At 45.5% G+C, this 27,097-nt stretch overlaps 1 protein-coding gene across 1 annotated transcript in view; it reads left to right on the forward strand.

Annotated features, from left to right (window-relative positions):
• LOC147722977 (band 4.1-like protein 4B) overlaps positions 1 to 27,097 on the forward strand; it is a 747,062-nt gene that overhangs the window by 345,651 nt on the left and 374,314 nt on the right. The window contains exon 4 of the mRNA XM_086965373.1: positions 14,316 to 14,505. Coding sequence (XP_086821499.1) covers positions 14,316 to 14,505 — 190 coding nt within the window. The remainder of the gene's footprint in view (positions 1 to 14,315; positions 14,506 to 27,097) is intronic.

A 27,097-nucleotide genomic window follows, 5' to 3' on the forward strand; every position in this document is an offset into this window, starting at 1 on the left:
AAGAGAAATTCCCCAGTGATTGCACAAATTACCTCTAGGGTTAAAAACATTATTTTCAAATTCAATTCAACAAGCATAAAATTAATAAAGCAATATCAGAAAAACAGAGTTAATACAAAGTGCAAATTTGCGGTGGGTAAATGTGGTAGAGCTAAGAGTGCAGCACTCTCACCTTCGCGCCCGGATAAGCAATGGGCTGGCCAAAGCCCACTGTATTTTTTGGTATTCTCCACAATAAATTTTTTGGTGAGACCTAAAACATGACATGACTTTTACGAGGGGTGATGGGATTGCCATGTTTTCCAATATGGTTGCTTTTCTGATATTCTTGCCTTACTTCTCAAAGTAAATATGAACTGTTCCATTATCTTCAACTTATGTGGGGAAATAGCCTTTATATTCTAGTGCTCAAGAGGAGCATTCTTTGGAAAAATTTAGGGATCCAAGGTTACACACCTAGGCCCATAATTATATTTTTTTCACACTGTACAACGCAGCAAACCACCTTGCTGCGCTATGCTGTGTGAAAGGCAAAAGGCAGGAATGCACCGTACTTCACAATATGTTGCCCATTTCTCTCCTTTCCTAGCACTGGCGCACTTTTGGCTGCCTAGTAACAATGCAGGCACCCTGCGTCATGTCACAAGGGTGCCTGCTATGAAGGCAGTATTGTTTTTGTACAGGATGGGACACCTTCCAATCCTGATAGGCGTTTTCCTCTTTCTACGTGTGCTGCAGAATGCAGCACACATAGAAAGAGGAAAACAAGGAGAAATAAAGATGTATCTCCTTGTTACAAATCACCTGGGGAGGTGTAGCATTTTGACGCATTCCTAGGTCTACCACTAATGATACATCTGGAAATGTGCCGAAATTCATGGGTGGATGCTTGGAAACAGCTGCCCTCCACCCATGGAACACCACCCTGGGGCAGAGTAAAGCAAGGCAGTGATTTGCGCTGCCTTGCATTACTCTAGATTTATCAAGGCATGCAGGGCCACGCAAAGTGGCCTTGATAAATCTCAATTAGGTTTTGCATCACCCTTCTGTCCTGTTGCATGGTGCATGGGTGATGCAAAACCTCGAAAAATCTGGCCCCTAGTGAGTGATAGTAAGAGTGACTGAGTGACAGAGTGCGCTAGAATGAGTGTACGGCACTATGAGAGTGTGAAGGAGTGAGAGAAAGGGAGTGTGAATGAAAATGAGAACGAGTAAGGACATAAGTGAGCATGAGTGAGTGTGCGTCTAAGTTTATTATGCTTGTGAGTATGCCACTGGCCCTGGCACACTGGAGGTAAGTCATGATTTACGGAGGCGCCCATGGCAAAATGCTAGAACATTAGATTGAGTTCTTGGAATAAGCGTAACCTCTGGCAACATGCAGGTGACATACTGGAGATAATTCATGACATTAGTGAGACTAACTATGGCATATTCAGGAAAGTAGGCAACCATGACAAAATGCTGGCTAGCCCTAACTTACTAAAAGACATTTTTGTCATATGGGTCATCCATAGTAGACGGATACGTTCAATGACAAAATTTTGGTCTGACCTATTCTTTGTCATTCTTCGCATAAGGGGGCACCAGTGTCATATGGGGGGCATCCATAACAAAATGATTGGCCTCTTAAAATGGGAATAATTACTGACATACGGGAGCATTCACTGCACATTTTGAATGACATTGGGTCAACTCCTGGAGGGCGTCCGGCTTCATTGATTTGGCATACCATGAACATACTTCAATATTTATTGGTTGGCCTTTAAGAGTGTATTGTCTAGAGTTAGTTTCTACCTGTGCACTAAATACACTACTTGACCCCAGTGGTTCGAAATTTTTTGGGGGAGAGAATCCTCCTTCCTCCGAGCCCTCTAGAAAAAGGTTGGCTTTTTCGCTTCACTTGCTTACTAAAATTCAGAATAGTATTACACCCCACCACTTCCAAAGACCCACAGCTACCAATGGGATTTCCCCTTCCCCATCAACATCATCTTCAAACCTGCTATCTCATATATAAGACTACCAAAAATGGCATCCCTGCATCTCTGGCTAGAAATATAACCGCCACTGGCACACGGCTTCACGCGAGAAGCCAGGACCGCAAGAGGCTGAACACCGAGAAATGCAAGGAAAAACAGCAGGCATGCCTCACTGTAAATTATCCGACTGAGGACATACACTCCTCTGCTCATTACTCTGCTGCTTTTCAGGTAGGCTTGCACCCTACAGATACCTTTACGTACATACATACAAGGTTGAAAATATATTAAAGGGGGCAGTGAACAACAGCGCTTCCTTTGTGCTGTTGAAAAGTACATTTACAAAGCACCAATACACATAAGCGCCTGTTCACAAAGGTAAATACATAAGTATAGATACAAATTTTGACACCTGGTAGGCACTAAAAAATGGAGATTCAACCACAGGGACCCCATGATGCACTAAGATATTTCCCTGGTACAGCTTAAATGAGCATTGCAAACCTGGCAGCAGAACTTTTAAAATTAGCCCTTCGTTACTCCCTGGTAGGCCAAAATGTGATTGTAATTGGCATTATGAAGGAGCTTTCAGGAGCTTAATCATTGAACATAATGTTGTGTTGTCAGGTTAAATACAAACTCTGACTTACCTGATAAGGCCTCCAAACTGTATGCTAAAACTGGTATAATTTGTTGTAAATTTCCTGAGAAATGTTCTAATAGTTAAACATGGTTAACTTCACTAAAGGGTTCTCGGGCAAGAATAAATGTTGCTGCTTAATATCTTGTAGAAGATAGTTGGTGTGTAAAGTCCACTTACTCGTTAAAACAAACCCATCCATAACAATAGTCGGATGACCTTGCATCACATGGAGATAGTTTTAGGATGTCTATTATGGCCTGCATTTGTTTAGACAGGTTTCCAACAAGGTGATTTGTCTCTTTATTTACTCATAAGCCTGGGATCATATTCTGAATGACAATCTCCTCAAATTATACATGATCCCCATTGATATTGTTGGTCAAGTGCTCCAGCACTAGAATAGTCCAAAGCCTGTAATGTCATTGTGTGACCAGGGGTTCTTCATCTTTCATCCGTAGGAACGTAGTGACAAGTTTTACTGTTCCCAAACATTGCCACCTCAGGTGCCGGTCAGACCTGCCTGTCTTCTTCTATCAAGCAACAGGGCTCTGGGATCCAAGCAAATGGGGTATTTTACCAGTCCTTTCAAAGCCTTCACCATCTTTATCCTGAAAGGTGAAATTCTGATGCATTCTCATCTTATATTCAGGATGTTTCCGTTCCTACCACATCCCCTCCAACATTTCTATCTAGAAGTGCGGTACATATAGTGCAATTTCACAAGCATTTATTGGCATTTAAAAAGGGGCTTATTATGGATCGTCTGATTTTCACACAGAACAAACTTCCATGTATGCCTAATCTCAGCGTTTCCCATCCCTTCATCATAATCTGTATGTTTAAAGCTTTCTCTCAAGAACACATATATGACCACCTGGCAGCATATTCATCACCATTTTATAGATTCTAGAAGCAAAGGCCATTAGAAACTAGAAACCTTGGTTAAAATGCAGTGGAGTGCATGGGGTTAGCGAGACCCCACATTTGAGTCCCATAGAGGTATTTTAAACATATGTTTAGGTGTTATAACCAATTTTAACCATAACTTTACTTTAATTGTAGTTAAATTGTGTGGTTTTAGATGATATACTACATCCAGCTTCCCTAAACACATGGCTTTGGCCGGGAGCAGCACAGTTTGACCAATCGACCAACCCACCACAGGCAGCCAACCCTAACAGGCTATTCAGCTAATCAACTGGACCCTGCCACCGCCTGGATAACCTCATGGGAGACAAGTAGCGCTCTGAAAACCTACTGGTTGATTTATTGATTGACCCATGCTACACATGGTCTTCATTGCATTTTGGCCACCTGGCCAGCAGCCATTCCACTGCAGGGATTGGCCACAAGACCTGGATTCTTGCCAGGGCTTGCGCATAACCTCGGATAGGCAGCCAAGCCTGGGCTGGTCCCCTTTTTAAAAAAGAATATTAAATCTGTTTTCCTCATTAATATTGTTATTTATGTATTTTTATAATGATTTTTTACTTATTTTTTGCCAAGTTTAGAAATCCTAATCAATGTGCAGGATCAGTGCAAATGCGGGGGGAGGGGGGAGCAAGGATTCAAGGGCTGTTACTTGTGGTCTGTCGTTTGCATATCTATGTCTTCTTCAGACGTTCCAGAACATTGGGGCAAGGTCCACAAGCCTTGCAGCAAAATGTCCTTTTTAAAATTATTTTTTAAACAAATTAAGTTATCTCTTTGGGACCCTCCATATTAGCCATAGGTTCAAGGTTTGCTCTCACTGTACTGTCTTGGCTTCTCTAATTTGTCTTTATTTAAAGGATGTGGGGACCGAGCCCTGCTTAATAATGGCAGAACGTTTTCTGGAGTTCCCAGCCAATCACAGCCTTTGGGTCTCCATGCCCTATTCTTGGACCGCAGACCTAAAATGGATGGCAGGAATAAAATTTCCCTTGTCTAGTGGTAGGCTTTTATTTTTTACACTTTGGGTTTGCAACAGTCTGCAAACCTGGGTTCGAAGACTGTCTATGGACTAATTGTCCAGACATCCCTAATTGTTGATCCTCTCAGACCCACCCAAAACATGTCTGTAATGTTATTTACTCAAAAAGTACCGAGCAATTTACTCCATGCCATGCAAAGACAATTCACTGAGTAAAGTTTTTTCTTCTTCAGAGTTTGATGTAGTTCCATTCACTGCTTTTTTCTGTGGTGGAGAGCAAGATTTCTACAAGAGTGCTTTTTTTCTTCCCCTCAACCTCTCAACACCGATGGGAGTTAAATATGGTGGATGTCTGCCAAGGGTTGTGCACAACCAGAATACTGCACCATATTTATTAGCAAATCATAGATTTGGTCCCCCTTTAAGTCTGTCCATTGCAGGATCGGCTGCACGGCCGATTGAGCTCCAAGACGGAGCACTACAGACGCCGGTGGGACGCGGCAGGGGTAAGATGTATACTTGCGGAGCCATATGCAATGCGGGTAAAAGTTCTATTCTGTCCCACCTGTTATGAACGCGAAACGGGCGTTCTGTTTGCATGCATGAGCAGAGTTGTGCGTATGGCAATTTTTAGCAGCGGTTGTAGGCATTGAGGTACAGCTGCATTTCACAGACATGATGGAAATCAGGTTGTTTTTGAAGGGGAGAGGGCGTTGATCAAAAATATGGGTGCCCGCATCATGGTCTGCCAAATTAGGTAAAGTTGTGATGTGGAGGGAATATTGAAGAATGGATGTGATAGACTCCTTTTGGAGATTGTCATAATGAAGCAGTTTCAGAAAAGAATAGATGAATTGATGTTTGAAGTAATGCTATCTTTCATAGAATTGTAGGGGACTACACTTTGTGCAGTCACCCCGTGGGCACGTGATCGGCTGACGCGTGCTTCACCAAAAGATGGTTGCCGGTATGAGGAGTCTCCGCAACCAACTGGTAATCAAGGATTTGCTTCACTTTCTAGAGTAACTGCTGATTATATCAGGTCCTCAAAAAAGGTAGATGGCGTTTTACATATGGCACGTGCTTTCCTTTTTATTTGGCATACCATCATAGGTTTGATGTGAATCTCACATGAAGTTTGTTATTGGAACCCCAGCAGCCCTGAAGAAGTTGCATGATTGTTTTGCAACGAAACATGCTGGCTTAAGAAAATTGATTATGGCTTGATTAAAACCATTTTTAATTGGGAAAGCTTACAGCACCTAATAAAGTCACATCAAGCCAGTAAGCTTTACCGGTTTTTAATGGTGTGAAATATATAGTTGCATTCTCACAGGGGTCCAATGGGCACTTGTAAAGACATTATGCACTGACAGTTCATTTACACTTGGGTTTTACTGTCCTTTTCTACTTCATTGGGTTTGAGATTTTCGAGATAGTACACACACCTTTCTTTTGCTGCATGGAGAGAAAGTAACCTATGATGATAAGTGGGTGTGCTGGTGAGTACCAGCCAGCAACACTCTTGGTGTTACGACCGTGAGGTGTTTTCTCTCCTTTCCCACACTTTTTTCTTTGCTCTATTTAGGTGGGATAGGCTCTATGATGGTTTTATGACATTGGTTTTGTAAATTGATACACCACGACACGCTGACTAGTGGTAGGGAACACATTATGAGGGAGTTGAGAAGCACTGGAAACCCCTTCAGTGTCAAAGTTGCAGTATTAGGTGTATATTTTTGGTCTGGCCAGTTGCTGTTTATGATGTGTTGAGTGGGGGGGCGACCTGGTCTTTCTCCCCCTAGCTCCTATTGTGTTGATGAGGATTGGCATGAAACCTGAAATTCCTTCACTGAGACTAAATTTATTTTATTTTATTTTATGTAGTTTATAAAGCGCACAGCTACCCCCGAAGGGGTGTCCCGGCGCTAGAACCTAAGTCTCAGAGGGGAGCAAAGAGCAAGAGGGAGAGTAGTGCAGTGAATCAATGTCCAGAGAAGAGCCAAGTTTTGAGTTTGGCCCGGAAGATGGATTCGGAGGGACAGAATCTAAGATCGACTGGCAGCGCGTTCCAAAGTTTTGCCGCAATGACACTGAACCCTCTGCCACCCATTCTGGATAGTCTGAAACGGGGGGAGATCAGAAGGCAAAGGTCATTGGATCTCAGAGATCTGGTGGAGCGGGATATGGAAACACGTTTTTTCAAGTAATTTGGTCCGCGATCATTGATGGCTCGATGGGTTAGAGTGAGGATCTTAAACCGGATACGGTTGGCCACAGGTAGCCAGTGCAGTTTCCTACGATATGCGGCAACAGATTGACGATAGGGAATATTGCCAATCAACCTCGCCGCCGCATTCTGAACAATCTGCAGCCGGTCAATCAAGTATTGGGGAGCTCCGGCATAAAGGCTATTAGCATAGTCCAGGTGGGACGTGATGAGGGCATGGGTAACTGTACGGCGGGAATCCAGAGGGAGATAGGGGAGGATTTTTCTAATCATGCGCAACTTCAGAAAGCAGGCAGAGGTCATTTTTTTAATCTGAGTCTTGCATGAAAGGGAGTCATCAAACAGGAAGCCCAGATTACGGGCCGAGTGGACGGGAGAGGGGGCGGGATCGAGCGCCGTGGGCCACCACCAGGAGGAGGGGATGGAGTTTTTCTGGTTAAAAAACAGCACCTCTGTTTTGTCTGCATTAAGTCTTAGATGGTTTTCGGACATCCAACCACTGATGTTGTTGAGGCACAGGCGGAAGTTGGCGAACGCGGAGTCAGAGTGGTCTCTGAAGGAAAACACTAGCTGGGTATCATCAGCATAGGAGACCACCCTGACTCCGTAGGACTCCACCACGCCGGCCAGTGGGGCAAGATAGATGTTAAAAAACAGAGGGCTGAGGGCCGAGCCCTGTGGCACACCGCAAGACAGGGGTTTTTCCTCCGATTTGAAAGGCCGCAGCAATACCCTCTGACTTCTTCCTGAGAGGAAGGACTCAATCCAGCTAAAGGCAGTGCCGCCAATGCCAGTCTGTTTAAGTCGGTCAAGGAGGATGGGGTGAGATACCGTATCGAATGCAGCGGACAGGTCGAGGAGGACTAACATGGCCTCCTCGCCCCTGTCCACGCACTCCCGGATAGTCTCCGAGACTTCCAGCAGGGCCGTCTCCGTGCTGTATCCCGCCCGAAATCCAGATTGTGAGTCGTGCAGAAGTGAGTTACTTTCCAAGTACTCCGTGAGCTGTAACTGCACGGCTTTTTCCAAAACCTTTGCAGGTTTGGGGAGAAGGGAAATGGGGCGGTAGTTGGAGAAAACCGTGGGATCAGCATCTGCCTTTTTTAGAATGGGGATCACCAAGGCTTCCTTCCAAGTGGTAGGGAAGAAGCCGTGGTGCAGGGAGGCATTCCAGATGGAGAGGAAGGAATCGGCTAACGAGGGGGCCAGTTCACCCATGATTTTGGCAGGAACAGGGTCAGAGGGTGCACCAGACTTGCAGTGGATTAGTAGTCTGATAGCATCATCCTGAGTGAGTTTATTAAAGGCAAGAAGGGACGGTAAGGCAGAGGGGCTTGTTGACGGAGGCCCGGGTATTGGCCCTTTAGGGAAGGAGATGCATAGCTTATTGATTTTTTCGAGAAAGAAGTCCGAAAGTCCTTCGCACAGGGTCTGGCTAGCAGAGTTCTGAGTGGTCCTGGCCGGGGGATTAATAAAATCTTTAACGATGGAGAAAAGGGTTTTTGAGGAATTTTTGGCTTTGGCAATTTGGAACGAAAAGTGGTCTTTCATGGCTATTTTTTTATGTTTGAGAAATTTTTTCAGAGCATCCTTGTAGGCAAGCTTAGCTTCTGGATCGTAATTTATTCTCCACTTCCGTTCGAGTGCTTTACAGCTGCTTTTTTCCTCACGGAGAGAAGTGGAGAACCAAGGAGCGGAGGGGCGAGATCTAGTGGAGGCAATGATTTTCTGGGGAGCAACGTGGTCAATAGCATTGATGAGGGCGGTATTAAGCCTGGCGATATTTGCGTCGATATCAGGGGATAAATGATCCGTCTGAAAGTGAAATACCGGGTCCAGGGTTGCGCATGTGACTTTATGCCACTTCCTTCCCAACTCTTTCCTGGGCGTAGGAGGGACAGATTTCCGGTCTAAGGCCAAAGAAAAAGGGATGAGGTAGTGGTCGGACCATGTAAGGGGAAGGGAGGGGGAGACGGTGATAGAAGAAAAATTAGCGAAAATAAGATCTAAGGTGTGACCCGCCACATGAGTAGGACCGGTGACTAGTTGAATAAAGTTAAAACTGTCCATGATTTCCAGCAGATTATTCGCTTTAGTGCAGTGGGGATTGTCAACGTGAAGGTTAAAATCACCTAAAACTAGAAAGTGTTGATGTTTAAGGGATAGATCTGCCAACTGGTGGGTGAGAGCGGTAAGAGAAAGGGAAGCCGCAGTGGGGGGGTTATAGATTAGTAAACCAGCCAGTATAACAGCCGCAGAATCGGATACAGAGAAGTATAGAGCTTCAATGATACCAATGTTGGTGAGTTTAGTGGTGGTCACCTGAAGATGAGATTTAGAGATGACTGCCAGTCCGCCTCCCGATTTACCCCCAGCCCGGTTAACACATTTTATGTCATAGCCTGAGGGAATGGCTAGATAGATGTCCGGAGCGGAGGAGTCGGTCATCCAAGACTCGGTGAGAAATAGAATATCCCACTCTTCGGAGGAGATCGACATCCAGATGTCGTTGGCATGACGGGGGAGAGACCGGCAGTTGACCAAGCCTGCTTTCAGCATCCGGTGGTTGGATGCTGGGGGCTGCGGCGTGGGATAGGAAAGCAGATGGGAGGGGAAGGGCGGGAGAGTAAAATTGCATTGAGGGCAATGAAAAGGTGTGGATTCCAAGTGGATAGGGTTGCAGGGGGTTGTGGCCGCACAGGGAGAGGGATTAAGAAAATGAAGTTGGGTATTGGTCCAGCACCTGCGAGTAGGATCATCGGCACCGACAGGGGGACTGGCCCTGGGCCCGGTCCAGGCCCGGACGGGCCCAGACGGGCTTGCCTTTGGCGCGCCTTCGGCGCGCTGACGGCGCGCCCGCTGCGCCCGTCCGCTGCGCTTCCTAGCGACGCACATAATTTATGCCTGAGGGGAGGGCGTCACGGGGGTGTGGCCAGCTGAGGTGGGCGTTTCTAAGGACGCGCCTCGCCCTCGGTGATGGCAGAGATAGAGATCGTTGCAGCGCTGAAGACGCTGTTCGAGAGCAGGGGTGAGTAGGAAATGTTAAAAACACAGTGAATCACAATAAATTTTAAAAAGCGCAAGGTTCACTCCCGGCTTCCGCCTCAGGAGACTCTTCGTTCTGTAGTGTCGCGCTGTCAGCAGCGCACACTTTTGTAGTCAATATCAGGGGGCGTGGCCAGCTGAGGTGGGCGTTTCTAAGGACGCGCCTCGCCCTCGGTGATGGCAGAGATAGAGATTGTTGCAGCGCTGAAGACGCTGTTCGAGAGCAGGGGTGAGTAGGAAATGTTAAAAACACAGTGAATCACAATAAATTTTAAAAAGCGCAAGGTTCACTCCTGGCTTCCGCCTCAGGAGACTCTTCGTTCTGTAGTGTCGCGCTGTCAGCTGCGCACACTTTTGTAGTCAATATCAGGGGGCGTGGCCAGCTGAGGTGGGCGTTTCTAAGGACGCGCCTCGCCCTCGGTGATGGCAGAGATAGAGATCTTTGCAGCGCTGAAGACGCTGTTCGAGAGCAGGGGTGAGTAGGAAATGTTAAAAACACAGTGAATCACAATAAATTTTAAAAAGCGCAAGGTTCACTCCCGGCTTCCGCCTCAGGAGACTCTTCGTTCTGTAGTGTCGCGCTGTCAGCTGCGCACACTTTTGTAGTCAATATCAGGGGGCGTGGCCAGCTGAGGTGGGCGTTTCTAAGGACGCGCCTCGCCCTCGGTGATGGCAGAGATAGAGATCGTTGCAGCGCTGAAGACGCTGTTCGAGAGCAGGGGTGAGTAGGAAATGTTAAAAACACAGTGAATCACAATAAATTTTAAAAAGCGCAAGGTTCACTCCCGGCTTCCGCCTCAGGAGACTCTTCGTTCTGTAGTGTCGCGCTGTCAGCTGCGCACACTTTTGTAGTCAATATCAGGGGGCGCGGCCAGCTGAGGTGGGCGTTTCTAAGGACGCGCCTCGCCCTCGGTGATGGCAGAGATAGAGATCGTTGCAGCGCTGAAGACGTTGTTCGAGAGCAGGGGTGAGTAGGAAATGTTAAAAACACAGTGAATCACAATAAATTTTAAAAAGCGCAAGGTTCACTCCCGGCTTCCGCCTCAGGAGACTCTTCGTTCTGTAGTGTCGCGCTGTCAGCTGCGCACACTTTTGTAGTCAATATCAGGGGGCGTGGCCAGCTGAGGTGGGCGTTTCTAAGGACGCGCCTCGCCCTCGGTGATGGCAGAGATAGAGACCGTTGCAGCGCTGAAGACGCTGTTCGAGAGCAGGGGTGAGTAGGAAATGTTAAAAACACAGTGAATCACAATAAATTTTAAAAAGCGCAAGGTTCACTCCCGGCTTCCGCCTCAGGAGACTCTTCGTTCTTAAATTGTTGACAGCTTTCCTTATTTCACACAGATTCATTAAACAGCAACCACGTTAATAACACATGAAAACATGTTGCCCCCACCTTTAACTTTGACCCCTTCAATTGACCTCCATGAACCTTTCCGTGCCTACAGAAGGACCACCTTCCTAAATGTCTGCCAAATTTCAAGTTAATTTGTCACATGAGGCCAAAGTTATTTGCAAATTAACTCCTTTTGCCCTCTTTGAACTGTACCCCTAATTAATCTGCACACATTTAAAGAACTAAGAGTAAGCTTAACAATGTAGGCATCTGCCATAATTGATGCAAATTCAGGAAACAGTGCTAAAGTTATAGGTAACCTACTTAAATGACAAAATAGCGCCAACATTTCACCCTTTCAAGACAACCCAATATATTTTTGCAACCTTATTTTCTTGAAAGCTACCAAACAAATTTAAACCAAATCCATTTAAGTCACACATCTGAGTAATGTTCCAGTTGCATGCAAGATTTGTTGTATATCTGATCAGCACTTTTTATGAAGTTTACAGCAAAGATTCTTATGTCACTTAAAAATGAAAGCACAACCTTTTTGGTCTCCACCCCCTTACTCTCAATTCCCCCTTGACTAACTAAAATGAAACTTGGCATTCTGAACCAAACCCACACATTTTTGGGGGGTAAATAAAACAAGCACTGGCAAAGCCAATGTCCATGGGGCTTGCTATTTGACTAAAATCTTTGTAAAAATCCTGATGCAGTGAAAAAACAATTCGAAAATATATGATTCCTCTCTAGGATAAAGAATTCTCAACGTGTCAGTATTTTTGTGACCAGTAAATACATAGATATGCACCTACCTATGTAGCATTATATCAATTCTTAAAAAATAGAGGGGCAATATTTATGACTTGGTTTTCATCACGTTTACACCACGCAATGAGGTACATGCGCAAACATTAAGTAAGATTTCTAAAGCCATGCAAGGATACTTTTTATTGGCCTGAGTGGCTCCATCAATCTGGTGTAAACCAACGTAGTGCAAATTACTGCGTTGCCTTAATCTGCGCTAAGGAGGAGTTCCATGATTTTTGACTCATTCTTAGATTTTCCAGAATTGGTAATCCTGGGAATGCAACATAAACATACACCTTCCCAGGAGAGGTGCATCGAGGAGAAATATCTTTATTTCTCCTCGTCACTTCCTCTTTCTATATGTTCTGCATTTTGCAGCACACATAGAAAGAGGTATATTCCTCTCAGGATTGTTTTTGTGCAGGAGGGTGCCCCTTCCTGCACAAAGACAATCCTGCAGGTAACACAGGCACCCTTACACCATGGTGCACAGGTGCCTTTACTGGCGCTAGGCTGCCAAATGGGCACAGGGCAGGGGAAAACGCAGGAATGCGTTGTAATTAGTTAAATATAGGGCATTCCTGCCCTTTCCTTGTCACGCAGTGCAGCGCAGCCAGGTGACTTGCTGTGCTGCACTGCATAACAAGTTGCAAATGTACCCCAGAATCTGATAGAGTCGCAATCCAACCTAACTAATTATTACTGATTAGGTAGCTTGAAAAAGTGTGGCTCAATACGATGGGCCACTGTCACAAAGACATGACACCACTATGTCTGCGATTTATGTACAATAAAGTAAACTTTTTTCAATGCAGCCTATGGGGATGCTTAAAAAGGTTTTCTTTTTTTTTTTATTTGCTTAGCAGTTGGCAGTGGTCCACTGGACCACTGCCCACTCTTCAACAAACGTTTTCTTTTACATTCACAAATGGATCCCTTCTCTTTTACAAATGTCTACCACCTCCGTTGAGATGTAGGTACATTTTCAATGTGACCAGAATTTCATCACAAAACATTAACAAACAAAATACTGATTTGCTACTTCCAGAAACATAATCCCAAGAAGGGTGGGGGCAGGGCCAAGTCAGAGGACCCACCACGTTGAGCACGGCCCAAGGCCATGTGCAGCGGGGAGGTGGGGGGGGGGGGGGTCAGACACTCATGAAGGTTGGGGTGCAAGTCCTGTGCCTCACCTACCATGGCGCTCAGCTGAAGATGAGCAGCGGGGTTTGACCACCATTGGAGGGTGGAGCATAGGACCTATCTGGAAGTAGCACCCTGCACCCCATCTCTGCTGCACACAGCAAAAGGCCATGTGCATTGTGAGTTGTCTGCCCACGGAGAGTGAGGCAGAAAGAAAGAGAAATAAGATCAAAATGAATATATTTGTTTTTACTGTAGTAACAAATAGAAACAAATGAAAAGGGAATCAAAAGAGTTATATTTGTACTACAGAACCAAATCTTTCTGTCTGTTCCACCTCTTTCGCTCCATTGGCCTACAGGTTTAGTAAAGAGGAGAGACATCTTGAAATAAGCAAATGTGAAGACCTTTCGGTTCATAGACACTATGAAAACAAAGTGACCAGGTTAAAAAAACATAAATGAACTTTGAGGTTTGATATTTCTGATGTCATTTATAAAGAATGTTTATCCTGAATGCCCTACTTAGAACGTATTTATATGAATTTGTATTATCCAGTAAACATTGTTACTCTGGTACCTGAATTCAGAAGGATAAAAGACTGAGTTGATCTTGCCAGAATTTGAAACTGCAACCTACAGATCACACACAAACCTCACGAACTTGCTAAGCTCATCTTGCTAGGCTATGTACTGGGCTGCGTCTTGAAAACAGCAATAATAGGTCGAATAAATTGCGTATGGGTAAACATCTCTCAAACCAACACAGTGTTTAAGACGTATGGATACCCCGGTGGAAAGAAGGCATGCGGAGCAGATGGTGACCTTTATTTATGAAAAAAGAAATAGCTTGTCACCGGATATGATTGCAGTAATTTTCGAGTAAATAATGGTGTTAGGAATAAAGTACATAATATAACGACATAGGAGGGTGATGAAGAAATATAAAATCTCTTTTTTCACCACAGTTGCATTGTTCTCCATAAGTATACCTGATAGTCTCTCTCCTGGTGGTTCCCAATAAACTTCCAGTGAATGAAAACAACCACTCATGAAACAACTTTTGCCAGGTTGCTGTTGATTTTTTTTCTGTGTGTCTATCATTTTGAATACCTCTACTCTTCTAATCGCACCCAATGCTGCCCTATAATAATGCTCTTCCTTCTAAATCCAAATAAATGTTCTTATCATTCAAACATTATTTTCCCGCAGTAGTCACAGTGATGAAGATGACCTACCTCCGGCCCTGGCAGCAGTAGCAGCTGAAGCCGCAGCAGAGGCAGCAGCGGCGGCAGCAGCAGCAGCAGCAACCGCAGAAGCTGAAGCAGCATCACCGAGGTCTCAAAGAAATGATGTGCCGCATTCAACAGATAGGCAAAACCAGCCCTCACCAAGCGAAAAGGTACAGCAAGGAGATGTGGAATGTAATTTAAGGGTAGATATTGGGGTAAATGCTAAGGGCACATTATCAGTTGGCAGGCCACGCAGCACATGTTCATGATTTTTACAGAGGGCACTGACATGCAGTTTCTGTTTTTTGGGGGTTACCAATAACAAAGTCAAATATCGGAAAGCATGCTTTGGGAAAGTCCATTCTTCTCACCTAAAAGAAGCAAGTTCAGATTAATTGACTTTACAGATGTGTGTCTGCTTAAAACTAAAATTCATCAATATCACTAACCACGTGCCCACATGAACAGGCAAGGGCACCACCATGAAATGCTTTTTCATTATGATACATAACCATTTTAAGATGGTCACTGGTGCATGAGCACCCCCTTGTAAAATCCAATAAAATAAAAAAAAGAGGGAGTAGACGGTGGGGTGTGAGGGTGCAGGAAGGATTTCTAACCAGACAAGGGCCTGAGAAAGAATGTGAAAATAGTTTTTGAAATAGTTCCCTTGCGTCAGCAGTGGAAGGATACAACTCATCCAATTCAAACCATAGGAAAGCAAAAATAATCAAGGGGCAGGGCAAACAAAACCATAAGAAGGAAAGCCATAAGAAGTAGGAGAAAGCTGATATATTTACGAACAAACCATTGAATCATGAGCAACTACCTAACTCTTGGCTCAAACTAAGTATATGTTAACGTTTGGCATAGGATGCCATTTGCGACAAAAGCAAATGCAGTCAGCAGTCGGACTGCAACAAAAACTGCCCTCTCAATGAACATCTAAAACATTTTACCTGATGTCAAGCAACTTAGGTCAGGATGTGTACTTAGTCCAAGTGCAAGAATTTCTTACATTTGGTATGAGTTTTAACATAACTGCTTAAGTCAGTCAGGCGATTATTTGTTTATTTAGAACTTAGTCCTTTAAACAGATCCAACAGGTATGCAAAATATAAAGATATATGATAACCAATAAAATACTACAATGCTAAAAACAACGATAAAACAGATTCCCCCAATTGCACAATCCATACTAATAGCTATTTACAATATTCATTTTTCGAACGTCCACCCTAACAGGTATGTGTATCCCCTGCATGGCCGTTATAACAAAGTGTGATAAAACCATCAAAGGAGTCAGTTACAATGACAGGTCCCCCCTTACTCAGGAATCTAGTTCAATAACATTCACATAAATTCATCATTCCTAGACCTTCATGGCTTGCGAAGGTGTTAATCAGTGACACAAATTCTTCCAATACAATGTCTGCCATATGTAGCTGGTGAGTTCTTGGAAATTCAGTGGTCATTTTGCCAGATATTTTCATATAGCAACACAGCGGGCACTTACATTTGCAAATTGGCTGTTGTCGTTTTTAATTACTAGGTTGCTAGGTAATTAAAAAAGTGATGGCTGGAAGCTTTTGAATCATTCTTAATCAATGCGAAATTCTATGGGTTAAATTCCACCTGCTTGTTTTGTTACAGACAGAACCAGCTAAGTGTAATCATTTCTGACCTCGTCCCAGAAAAGCAGTATAGTCTAAGTTGTTTGGCGAGGTAAATTTGAATACATCATCAGATCTCAGGGCTTTCTAAAATCTGTCACAATACTGCTTTTTTATCAGGCTTGAGCACACAGATCCCTCAACAGCGTGACTGAAAGTTTTCAGACATAATTTCACTACTATTGCTAAATTCCTTCTACACAAGTGTAAGGGTCAGATTTCTTCAGGGTTTTCAGGAAGGCTACTTAAAAGTATATCAAAACTTGCTTGTTAATTACATTTTTAGTTTCTTCGGTGTGGAGCTTAACATGTTTCATTTCATAGATTTTACTTTTTATCCATATTTAGTATTGAATTTTGTTTCTTTCAATATTTTTCTAATATTTGAGCGTGTACTGTGTGCATGTGAATTTAGAATTATGGGCATGATCCACAAAAAATGGAAATGGTTGAAGTGCAAGTATTTTCCAATGATTTATGCAGTTTTCCACTATTTAAGGCAGTCATAAATAATCCCAGGAGAACGGCTTGAAATATATGCAACTGGTACATTTCCTTGACCTTGCATAAACCTCCTCCTCTATATTTGTTCTTGTGAGTAGATAGCACTGTAGACAACTGTCACGTTGTCGCCGCAAGAAACACACAAGAGACGGTATGGTCGGTCAGCGTCCTCCTTTATTTGTTTGCACTGCAGGTACATATATGTCGCACTGTGCATGGGCTGCGCTCGTGGTCCCCTGACCTCTCACGCCCAGGTCCTGCGTGGTACTGCCCCCTGACCCCTGACCGGATGTGGTGTCCGGTGTCCCTGTCCCCCTGAGCCCCAGGGTCCTAGTGCCATCATGTGGGCACAACATCTCCCCCCTTGTTGCACGGAAAAGTTTCTTGCCAATTGTCCCCATGACTCATGACAGTGATATTAGAGAGAGATGCAGAAGAGTGAGAGAGAGGGAGAGGGAGAGGGAGGGAGGGAGGGAGGGAGGGAGGGAGGGAGGGAGAGAGAGAGAGAGAGAGAGAGAGAGAGAGAGAGAGAGAGAGAGAGAGAGAGAGAGAGAGAGAGAGAGAGAGAGAGAGAGAGAGAGAGAGAGAGAGAGAGAGAGAGAGAGAGAGAGAGAGAGAGAGAAAGAGAGACCGACCGACCGACCTACCCTCACATCTCTGCGATGGATGTATGACGTTACTCCGCATACCGTTACAACTACCTACCATTACAACGCGACCATTACAACGCATACCATTACAACGCATAGCGCTTTGGGGTGCTGGATAGTGGTAAGTATAATTTACTATTCTAACTCCAGTCCCCGTGGACCCTAGGGAAGGTGTTGGATAGTAAATTAAACGTATTCCCTATCCTAGAGCGCCCCCCAGCGCAATGCGTTGTAATGGTATGCGTTGTAAAAGTCGCGTTGTAATGGTAGTGCGGAGTAAAAAATGCGTTGTAACAGGTGCATACCCTCTGCGATCAGTCTCTTGGTCTTCTTGCACTCTCGCCTTGGTCGTTGCTCTCCGACGGCTGGTGATGGATCTTCTCGCGATATCTCTCTTGTCAGTTCGTTCTTTGGTGTGTCCTCTTCTTTTTCTGTTTTCACTTCCTTGAAATGGGAACTGTTTCTTGTGATGTGGCGTTGGCCGGCGGCGGCTGTGATCATAGGCCCGTTCACTTTCACCACCTTCAGCGGATCCTTTGCGAACGCGCTGTCTGACTTCCTCACTTGCCGCTGTTTCACAAACACCATGTCCCCTTCCTCTATCTTGTGGTCCATTGCGTGTCTTCTTTGATTGGCGTATTCTTTCATTTTCCCTTTCTGTCCCTTGTCTCTGATGGTGATGTCTTTCCGTTCCGCTTTTCCTCCTTCTTTTATCTGCGGCAGTCTTGTTCTGCTTACTCGCCCTAGTACCAGTTCCACGGGGCACTTCCCCGTGGAACTGTGTGGTGTGTTCCGATAGTCCCTCAGTACCTGGCACAGGGCTTGTCCAATCGAAATTTCGGTCAGCTTTGCTCTTTGCACCGCCTTCTTGATGGTCCCCATGAACCGCTCAGCCATCCCGTTAGCTTGCGGCCACAGTGGCGTTATTCGTCTGTGATGTATGCCTAGGTACGCCATGAACCTCTTGAATTCTCCGCTTGAAAATGGTGGCCATTGTCTGTTTTCAATGTTTGCGGCGAACCCCATGCTGCAAAGATGTCATCCAGCACTGGTAGCGTAGCGTTCGCCGATGTTGACGATACTGGCTTTACTAGGGGGAACCTAGAGTACTCGTCAATCACGACCAGAAAATAGCTTCCTGTTTCTAGTGGCCCGTAGAAATCTGCTGCCAGCTCTGTCCACACGGCCTGTGGTAGCGGGGACATTTGCAGGGGTTCCGGTTTTGGCGGTAAGCCTGTTATTTGGCATATGTGGCACTTTGTCACCATCTCTTCGACCATTCTATCAAGTCCCGGGAACCACACTTTTTCCCGCAGCATCTTTTTGGTTGCTACCACGCCCCGGTGTGACTCGTGTGCCAAATCCACTGTTCTTTTCTTCTCAGCGTTTGGGGTATCACTATTCTCGTGCCTCTCATTATTGTTCCGTTTTCACATTCTGACAATTCCTCATTGATTCTTTTGAATGCCAGCAGTTCTTCTTTGTCTATTCCTCTTCCTACGCACATGTTGCTGTTCACATGTCTCCATCGTTGTGACCTGTTGATCCTCATTGCCTCTTGCATGGTGTCATCCTGTTTCGTTTCTTGTTTCAGTTCATTCGCTGTTATTGTCGCAGGTGTACTCAGTCTTACTGCAAAATTCAGGTACTCTTCTGCCATTGTGGTCGCTTGTGAGTCCTGTGGTAGGGGTGCCTTGATACGTAGTCGGCTGGGTTTTGCTCTTTTCCCGGCTTGTGGATGATTTTAAAATTGTAATCCATGAGCCTTATTTCCCACCTCTCTATCCTTGGCGGTATCTTTGCATTCGGGTTGCCATAAATTGTTATCAACGCCTGATGGTCCGTTACTATCGTGAACGGCTTCCCGTATACGAACATGTGATAGTGTTCACAGGCCCATACTACTGCCAGGCTCTCTTTCTCTGGTTGTAAATATCCTTTCTCAACTTCTGTCAGACTTTTGCTCCCATATGCAACGATGTGTCTTGGGGAATCTCTCCCGGGCTGATGTTGTGCTAGAATTGCTCCCAACCCGACGGGGCTGGCATCCACTGTCAGCTCGGTACATAGTCTCGGGTCAAAGTAGGCCAAGTGATCCACTGCTGTCACTGCCCTCCTTATCTCCTCAAACCCTTTGTCACACTCGCTGGTCCACTTAAAATTTTGTCCTTGTTTCGTCAGCTCTCTCAGTGGCGCACTGACGGTGGCGAAGTCCTTAATGTAGCGCGCGCAGTAACTTGCTAGCCCGAGAAACGATCTCACTTCTGCCACGTCTGTGGGCTTCTTTGCTTTTTCTAGTGTCTCTACCTTGCTGTGGTCTGGCCGCATTCCATTTTTGGAAAAAATGTGACCGAAAAACACTAACTCATTCCTCCCCAGTTCGCATTTTTCTTCATTGAGCGTTAGGCCTGCTTCTTCCAGATGTGAGCATACCTCTCTTAGGGCCATGTCGTGTTCTTCGTCTGACTTGCCGAACACCAAGATATCATCACTGTAGTTCAGGCTGTTCTTGACCGGCCTGATGATTTGACGAATTGTCTCTTGAAAAATTTCTGCAGCCGATGAGACCCCGAAGCTCAAACGTTTGTACCTAAATAGTCCGAGGTGGGTAGAGAACGTCGTGATATACCGCGACTGGGGGTCTAGTTTAAGTTGGTGGTACCCCTTGCATAGATCCAGTTTTGAGAATCGTCTTGTGCCTGTGAGACAGCTGATCATGTCGTCTAGATGTGGGCCTGAATGTTGCTCACGTTCGATTGCCTTGTTTGGGATCCTCATGTCCACACATATTCTTATCTTCGATTTGTCTTTCTTTGGGACAGCCACGATGGGTGATACCCACGGTGTCGGTCCATCCGCTGGTTCTATGATGTCCTGTTTTAGTAGGGCTTCCAGATCTTCCTCTACTTGTGGCTGTAGGTGTATGGGCACCCTTCTGTGATGTTGCGCGACTGGTCTTATTGTTTCATCTATGTGCAAGGTTATCTGCTGTCCTTTTAGCTTCCCCAGCCCTTTTGTCAGTTTTGGATATTCCTTTAGAATGTTCTTCTTTTCTGACATCCGATACGTCATTTCCATTAGCCCCATTACTTGTGCCGTGACGTTGCTCAGCAAACATGGCGCTGGGATATCTCCTTTGAGTACATGTATCTGGTCCGTCAGTCGTTTGTCTTTGTATCTTAGTTCTTCTTTGAATTTCCCTAAGTTGATCACTGGTAGTTTTGCACCCCATGTGAAGACTTTCACTCGGGACGGCTTCAAGGTCGGCTTCACTTCCATCTTCTCGTATTCGGAGACGCACATGATATTGCACGTTGCACCACTGTCCAAGACGAATGTGGCATTGTGTGCCCCCACTTTTATTGTTACTGATTCTGTTTTCTTTATTTTCTTCTTGTCTACCAAGCATATTGTTTCATCGCACTCTTCTTCGTCTTCGTCTGAGTCTGTGTTGACCTCTGTCATGAGGTATAGCCGCTCTGTTTTCTCTTCTTCGCAGTCTTCCCCTGATTCTGCAGACGAATTCCTCACTCCTGTCTCGACATGCCTGATGTGTCTGCGCGTCTGCATCCTTCCTCTGCTCGCTCTTCCACGATCATTCCTGAATTGCGCCCCTTGACATACGCTTGCATAATGATCTCTTCCATTGCACTTTCGGCACGTCTGGCCAAACGCTGGGCATGGGCCTCGATGTGGGAACTCTAGTCCACATCTGTAGCACGTTCCTTCTTGCTGCTTCCTCCCGGCTTGGCCACCTCTGTCCTGGCCGCCTCTGTCTTGTCTCCAGTTTCCTGTTTTGTTGTTGCTCGCCATCCGATGAATTTGTTCTCCACCTCTTCCTTTGCCACTTTCCATTTCTTTCGCGTGTGTTGTTGCTCGCGCTTCTGCCCTCGCTAGGGCTAGGATGTTCTCTAGTGCTATCGGCTCTTTCAATATTCTTGTTCGGAAATCGATGTCCCGAAATCCTGCGATTATTAGTAGTCTTATGGCCTGCTCGTTATCGAACTTATCGAATTCACAGTGAGTTACTAGTTTCCTCAACCTCGTTGCGAAGTCGTCTAGCGATTCGTCAGCCTGTTGAGAGGCGATCGTGAAGCTATATCTCTCGAAATCGACGTTTCTTTGTGGATCGAACTTATCCGTCAGGCATTTTATTAACTTGTCATAGGTGTTGACAGCCGCAGTTGGCAGTGTCACCAGCAGGTCCTCGACCTCATCGCCCACTAGATTCAGAAACAGTCCTCCTTTCTTGGCTTCTGTGACGTCTGTTGCGTCGACATAGTTTTCAAAACGCCTGAGCCATTTCTCCCACCTTATTCCTGTTTGCGGTTCAGATAAGCTGAATGGCAGTGGTCTTCGGTATTGCGCGCTTGGTTTCGGGTCTGCCATTTGTGCTCTTTCTCTCCTCTTGTTTCCTGTTCTCTTTTGTAACTTTTGTCCTCTGTATTTCCTTGTTGCACTTCTCTTTCTTTTCTTTTCTGCCCCTGGTCTTTTACTCTTCTTTTCTTCTTCACTGGTCTTTTCTCTTTGCTATTTGTTCATGTGCTCTTTTCTGCTTTCTTTTGCCTTTGCCAGTGCCTTTATTTCCTTGCCAGTGCTTTTTTTCACTTTTAGTTCTTTTGCCTGTGTTATATGCTCTTCTGCACTTTTTATTGCTTCCTTTTGCCTTTGCCAGTGCTTTTTAACTGTTTTCCTGTTCTCTCAGGGGTTTCTTGTGTCGTTTTGGCGCTGTGCCTGGCCTTAAAATGGCCGCCGTGCTCGTTCTGGGCTCTTATTGGCTCCTGGCCCCAAGATGGCCACTGAGACTCTCGCGAGAGCTCGCGCTGGCTTTCTGTTCTCTTCTCTGTTCGCGCTCTTTTGCTGGGCGCTTACCGGGGCAGATGTTTCTTCCTACGCGGCAATCGGGGTGGGCTCCCACGTCGCTGCAGACACTCCTGCTATGCTTCGGTCCTCTTCCTTACCCCGATGCGATCCAGGGTGGGCTCCTGGCTTCGCGTTACCACTCCTGCATGCTGGGTCCTCGATCCCACCTTCGTCGCCAGTTGTTACGTCGGCGCCGCAAAAAACACACAAGAGACGGTATGGTCGGTCAGCGTCCTCCTTTATTTATTTGCACTGCAGGTACATATATGTCGCGCTGTGCATGGGCTGCGCTCGTGGTCCCCTGACCTCTCACGCCCAGGTCCTGCGTGGTACTGCCCCCTGACCCCTTCCCCTGACCGGATGTGGTGTCCGGTGTCCCTGTCCCCCTGACCCTGAGCCCCAGGGTCCTAGTGCCATCATGTGGGCACGACAACAACCTGCAAATGTAACCATTGCAAATGCTGTCTCCAACCTCCAGTGAAAATATAGTGGTTTTAGGGTTTAGCAAACCTGCGAGTACGTCCGTAAATTGACAGTGCTCCCACCTGCCAAACTTGTGATTCCTCCACTGTATTTTGAGTCGGGGGTGCATTGTGTTACACCAGTGGAGCGTCCGTTGTTGCAAGAGTAAACCCTAAACTTTGAAGACTATGCAGCACATGACTGCCAATCACAGAGTTACTCATTGCACTCTATTTCGAGAGGGCTGCCAGTCTCTTATTTTTCACCCAGGAGTGCCATTTGTGGCATAGTTGCCCAGGTACTGAAAATGCACCATGGCTCCCCAAGTGCAGGAAGAAAATAGACAGTGGCCCTGATTTCAAGTTGGGCAGAAAAGAAGGTTTGGTAAAATTGTGCCCAGTTTTACGGTTATCATTAGATAAAATCTCCAGTAGACTTACAAAAATCACCTAATTACAAGGTTTTTAGGGGGGCTTCAAGATAACCTCATCATAAGGCTTTATTTGACAAATATGTGATAAAAGCTATACAAAAACAATACGAATTTGCAGATAAAATAAATAATACATAAAACAATATCATTCAAGTATGACATCCAATGCATTGCAGCATATTAGAAGATAATTAATAAAATAATGGGCAACAAGTTTAAAATAGTATCAAAACATTTTGCTAAAAGCTAGGGGTTGGTATTCAAAACCAATCACATACTCTAGATACAGACATACAACAGAATGCATTTCCCCCACAATTCCAATGGTTCTCAAAGAGCTACACGTAGTGGCTCGTATCAATTGATTATTTGTACCAGCCAGAGTTTTATAAAGGGGTTTTCTATAGCAGCCAGCACCCTTGTGTAATGAGCCACATATTTCACAGGAACTTTGTTACTACACATGCATAAATAAGTCTAGGATCTGATCTAAGAATTCTGAGGGCAATAGCACTGCCACGTGTCCCCAGTGTCCTGCAAATTGGTTTGATCCATGTCTTGCTAGGAACTGCATACCCGGAGAGGCAAATAAAACCTGCCCAATGGATTTAGATGACACATTACTTGTGGGACGCAATGCATTTCTTCCAGGGACCCAGCTTTTGGTAAATGATCTAAGAGGCAAGGGTCCTACCCTGAATTTAAAATATAATTTCCTGTCCAGGGTTACCGTGATGACATCCTGATTAGATTCCAAGGTGTTGGTGGATTTAAAATCAAAGACATTTACAGTCAAGGTACTGCTAATACTCACTCTAACCACTTTTTCAGCTATCCATAACCAGTAACGTTTCTTTACTATCTTGGCCGACAAGATTGGGTTAGAATGGGGATTGTCCCAGAGCTCACCAAGACCTATAGCTGATAATACATTTTGGCCATGCTTCAGCCAGACAATCGTATGGAATCTATCAGCCTCCATGACATTCATTAAAGCTGAAACATACTGAGCTAACTCTGGTTGGGTCCATAACCTCCTCCAGAACAACAATGGTCGAGTCCAGCTCTATCTGCCAAAGATTGCCTGCCTATGTCCATCATCAGGGGCTTAAGTGGGGTGCTCTGCTGTAATAGAACCAAGTTTCTTAGGAATCTGTTTTCAGAGCTAGTTAGCCAATCCATCTTAGTAAAACCTCACAGCTCTGGACCATAAAAGACTGAACTGACTCCTGTAAGGAAATATCAGCTGGGATGCCGCCTGACCCGTGTTCCCTGCCTCTGGTGATAGCATTCAAGGCTGAAGAGAAATCTGCTAGATCAAAAAAGGAGTCAGATGGGATAACATAGTCTTCTAAGGGTAAAGCTCTTGACACGTTAACCTGCTCATTGAGAGGTGGACTTACTGAATAGAGGTTAGAAAAATAGGCAACCCAGGCAGGGCCTGTGCCGAGGTTTCCCACAAGCATCTCTCTCCCACTTTACAAGGGCCCAATACCTAGTGGGATCCTTGACTGTACAGGCCGCTTTAAGATTCTGCGATTTTCCTTCACCCTTTATTTTCTTAGCCTTTTCCTGAGCCCTTTTATACGTCTCCCTGACCAAACGCATTTGTGGGACATCCTGCAATCCAATTGCTTCAGCCAGAAATATGCGTGACGATCTGCACTCCTTATTGAACCAACTGTTTTCTCTGGGGAGATTCCATTTGTGTCCCTTGATGGCAACTAAAAAGGGTTCCGCAATTCCCTTGAAAAATCTGTTTTGAATGACTGTCATTGTTGCACCATAAGCAAAGGAAGAGGGAGAGTGAGTCCTTTCTGTTAGACTGTCCTGAAGGTCCTTATTTATTTGTTGCAGAATGTCAGGTGACGCTGCAACTTGAAGCCACTTTAATCCTCACGTTGGAGGACATAATATTCTAGTGTGGGCAAGCGGGCGTTGGTCACTTTGACATTTTAAACAGATAAAATATTTTTAAAAGAGGCATAGGGATTATGATAATGTTCTACCCTGCTGGCAACCTTCATGTCTACACCAGAGGACCACAGACGGAGATCTATTAGAAAATGGTATATGCGACTGGAATTAATACAATAATCATAAGTAAGTAACCACCTCCTTCCTGTCCAAATTAGCTCTGCCATTAGTGGTTCATAGGCAATAATCCAGCATAAAGGCCTTCATTTGCAAAGCAGCCTCTATCCATTTCCGTATGGGTTTCGAGATAACAATTGTACCATGTGAAATTTTCCTACATCTGAATTTTCTGGGTCTGATTTTACAACATGTGGTTTATGCAGCCAGAAAAACTAATTGACAGAAGCACACATGTGGCAACACCTTGTCAACATTAAATTTCCATCCATTTGTTTTGGTAAATCAATAAATACTACGGTTTCTAAGTGAAAAATATACAAATTCACTGAATCTGAACTTCACGTTTTGGCAGTGGGTCTTGTAAAACGTTCGGACTGATAGGATATTTGATATAAAACACTAGTGCTAATACTTGAGGGAAGATCTGAGAGCAGATAACAGCTAAAATAAATGCAGTTTCATTCATTGCACAAACTGTAGAATATTGCAAAAAACGATTCCAAGATTTAAAGATACATATTCTTGGCTTGCTAGTAAAATCTGAATAGAATTCTGGTCACTGGCTGAGTACCACCTACAGAACTTAAGTTCACATCATGGGAAGAACAATTCTGGTGCATCAACATCAACACTGCAAGCAGTATCGATTTGAACCTTCCAGGGCTCCCATGAATGCTCGGCTCCCGCACCGGAGTCCGAATTTCTGCTGTCATCGGGACTTCTAGCCCAGGGAAAACGGAGAGCCGGTGAGGAAAATAAATGTAGAAAATGTGTGGAACATTTTGATGCCGATGCGGAGTCCAGGAGGTGCTTTAGCCCCGACTTTTGCACCCGAGACAGAGAGCGGCCCTGCGTTTAACAATGACCATCGGGCTCAAATGAAGCTGAACTACCGGAGCAGGACTGTGACCCTCGGCTGCGGCGGGCAGCCGCGCGGTGGCTTCCCCCTAATATTGAAGCACTGAGGCAGCGGGTCACCGCACAGGGGGTGAAGAACTTGCGGTGGAGATTTAGTGGATGGCACATAACAGCGATCGCAAAATGGCGACCGACTGGGAGTGAAGGCCCTGGGTGAGCAGCAGTGAGGGCTCGGGCGAAGCCCGCCGACGACGACGCAGGAAACGCGCCGAGGCTGTCGGGAGCAGGGACCGGGCTGTGTCCTATCACCAACACCCCTAACTTTGGAGACTGCTGCTACTTTGCAATGAGCTTAGAGCTAGCACTGTGCCCCTAAAGGCCCGGGGGCCCGCTCCGTTTATCAGGGACTTTCACCTCTTGACTCAAGGCACAATGACCTGAGAGGGCCTGTAGGCAGCAGGGCTGGAGACTGGGATTCTGCAGAGGGGTGAGAAGAATGAACACAGACCTGCCTAACCTCCCTGCCTGACCCTAAGATGGAGGCCTGATTCCCCCTATTCTGAGCATTCATGGTGGCCTGGGGTTCTATAGCAAGCCGTGGTCCCGCGCAGGACACTACCAAGAGGCTCTAGAGGGCGTGGCACACGGAAGGAAAACCATCCTGACATACAACGCAACTGGAGAGCTACAAGTCCAGACTCCAAGGCCATTTGAGAGGGGGACATAAGGGCACACCAACGTGTGGCCTGCACCCGTGAACTGCCCATATGCCTCCCAAAAAATCGCAGACTATGTTCACATTTGTGTGTACTTGTGCATGGCTATGCGTGTGATGGTGTTGACATGTATTTGGATGTTTTTGTACTAGAGAATTTGATTCAATGTGTGCTTGTGTTTGTGCGCGCAGATGTTTCTGTATGTGTGCTTATGTCTGTGCGTGTGATGGTGTGTGCATGTACTTGAGTGTTTTTGTACTAGAGCATGGGATTGTATGTGTGCTTATGCATGTGGATGTTTCTGTATGCGTGCTTGTGTGCGCCCTCTGTTCGGGTATGAGAGTGTGTGCGCACATTTGTGTGTGCTTGTGCATGTCTGTGTGTGATGGTATGTTTGTGTGCATGTACCTGTGTGTACGTCCTTGGGCATTTTGTTCTGGAGCATGTGATTGTATGTGTGCTTGTGTTTTTTGGTAGTTTCTATATGTGTGCTTGTGTGTGTGTAC

The sequence above is a fragment of the Lissotriton vulgaris genome, chromosome 4_1, assembly GCF_964263255.1.
Source record: "Lissotriton vulgaris chromosome 4_1, aLisVul1.2, whole genome shotgun sequence".
Taxonomy (NCBI): Eukaryota; Metazoa; Chordata; class Amphibia; order Caudata; family Salamandridae; genus Lissotriton; species Lissotriton vulgaris.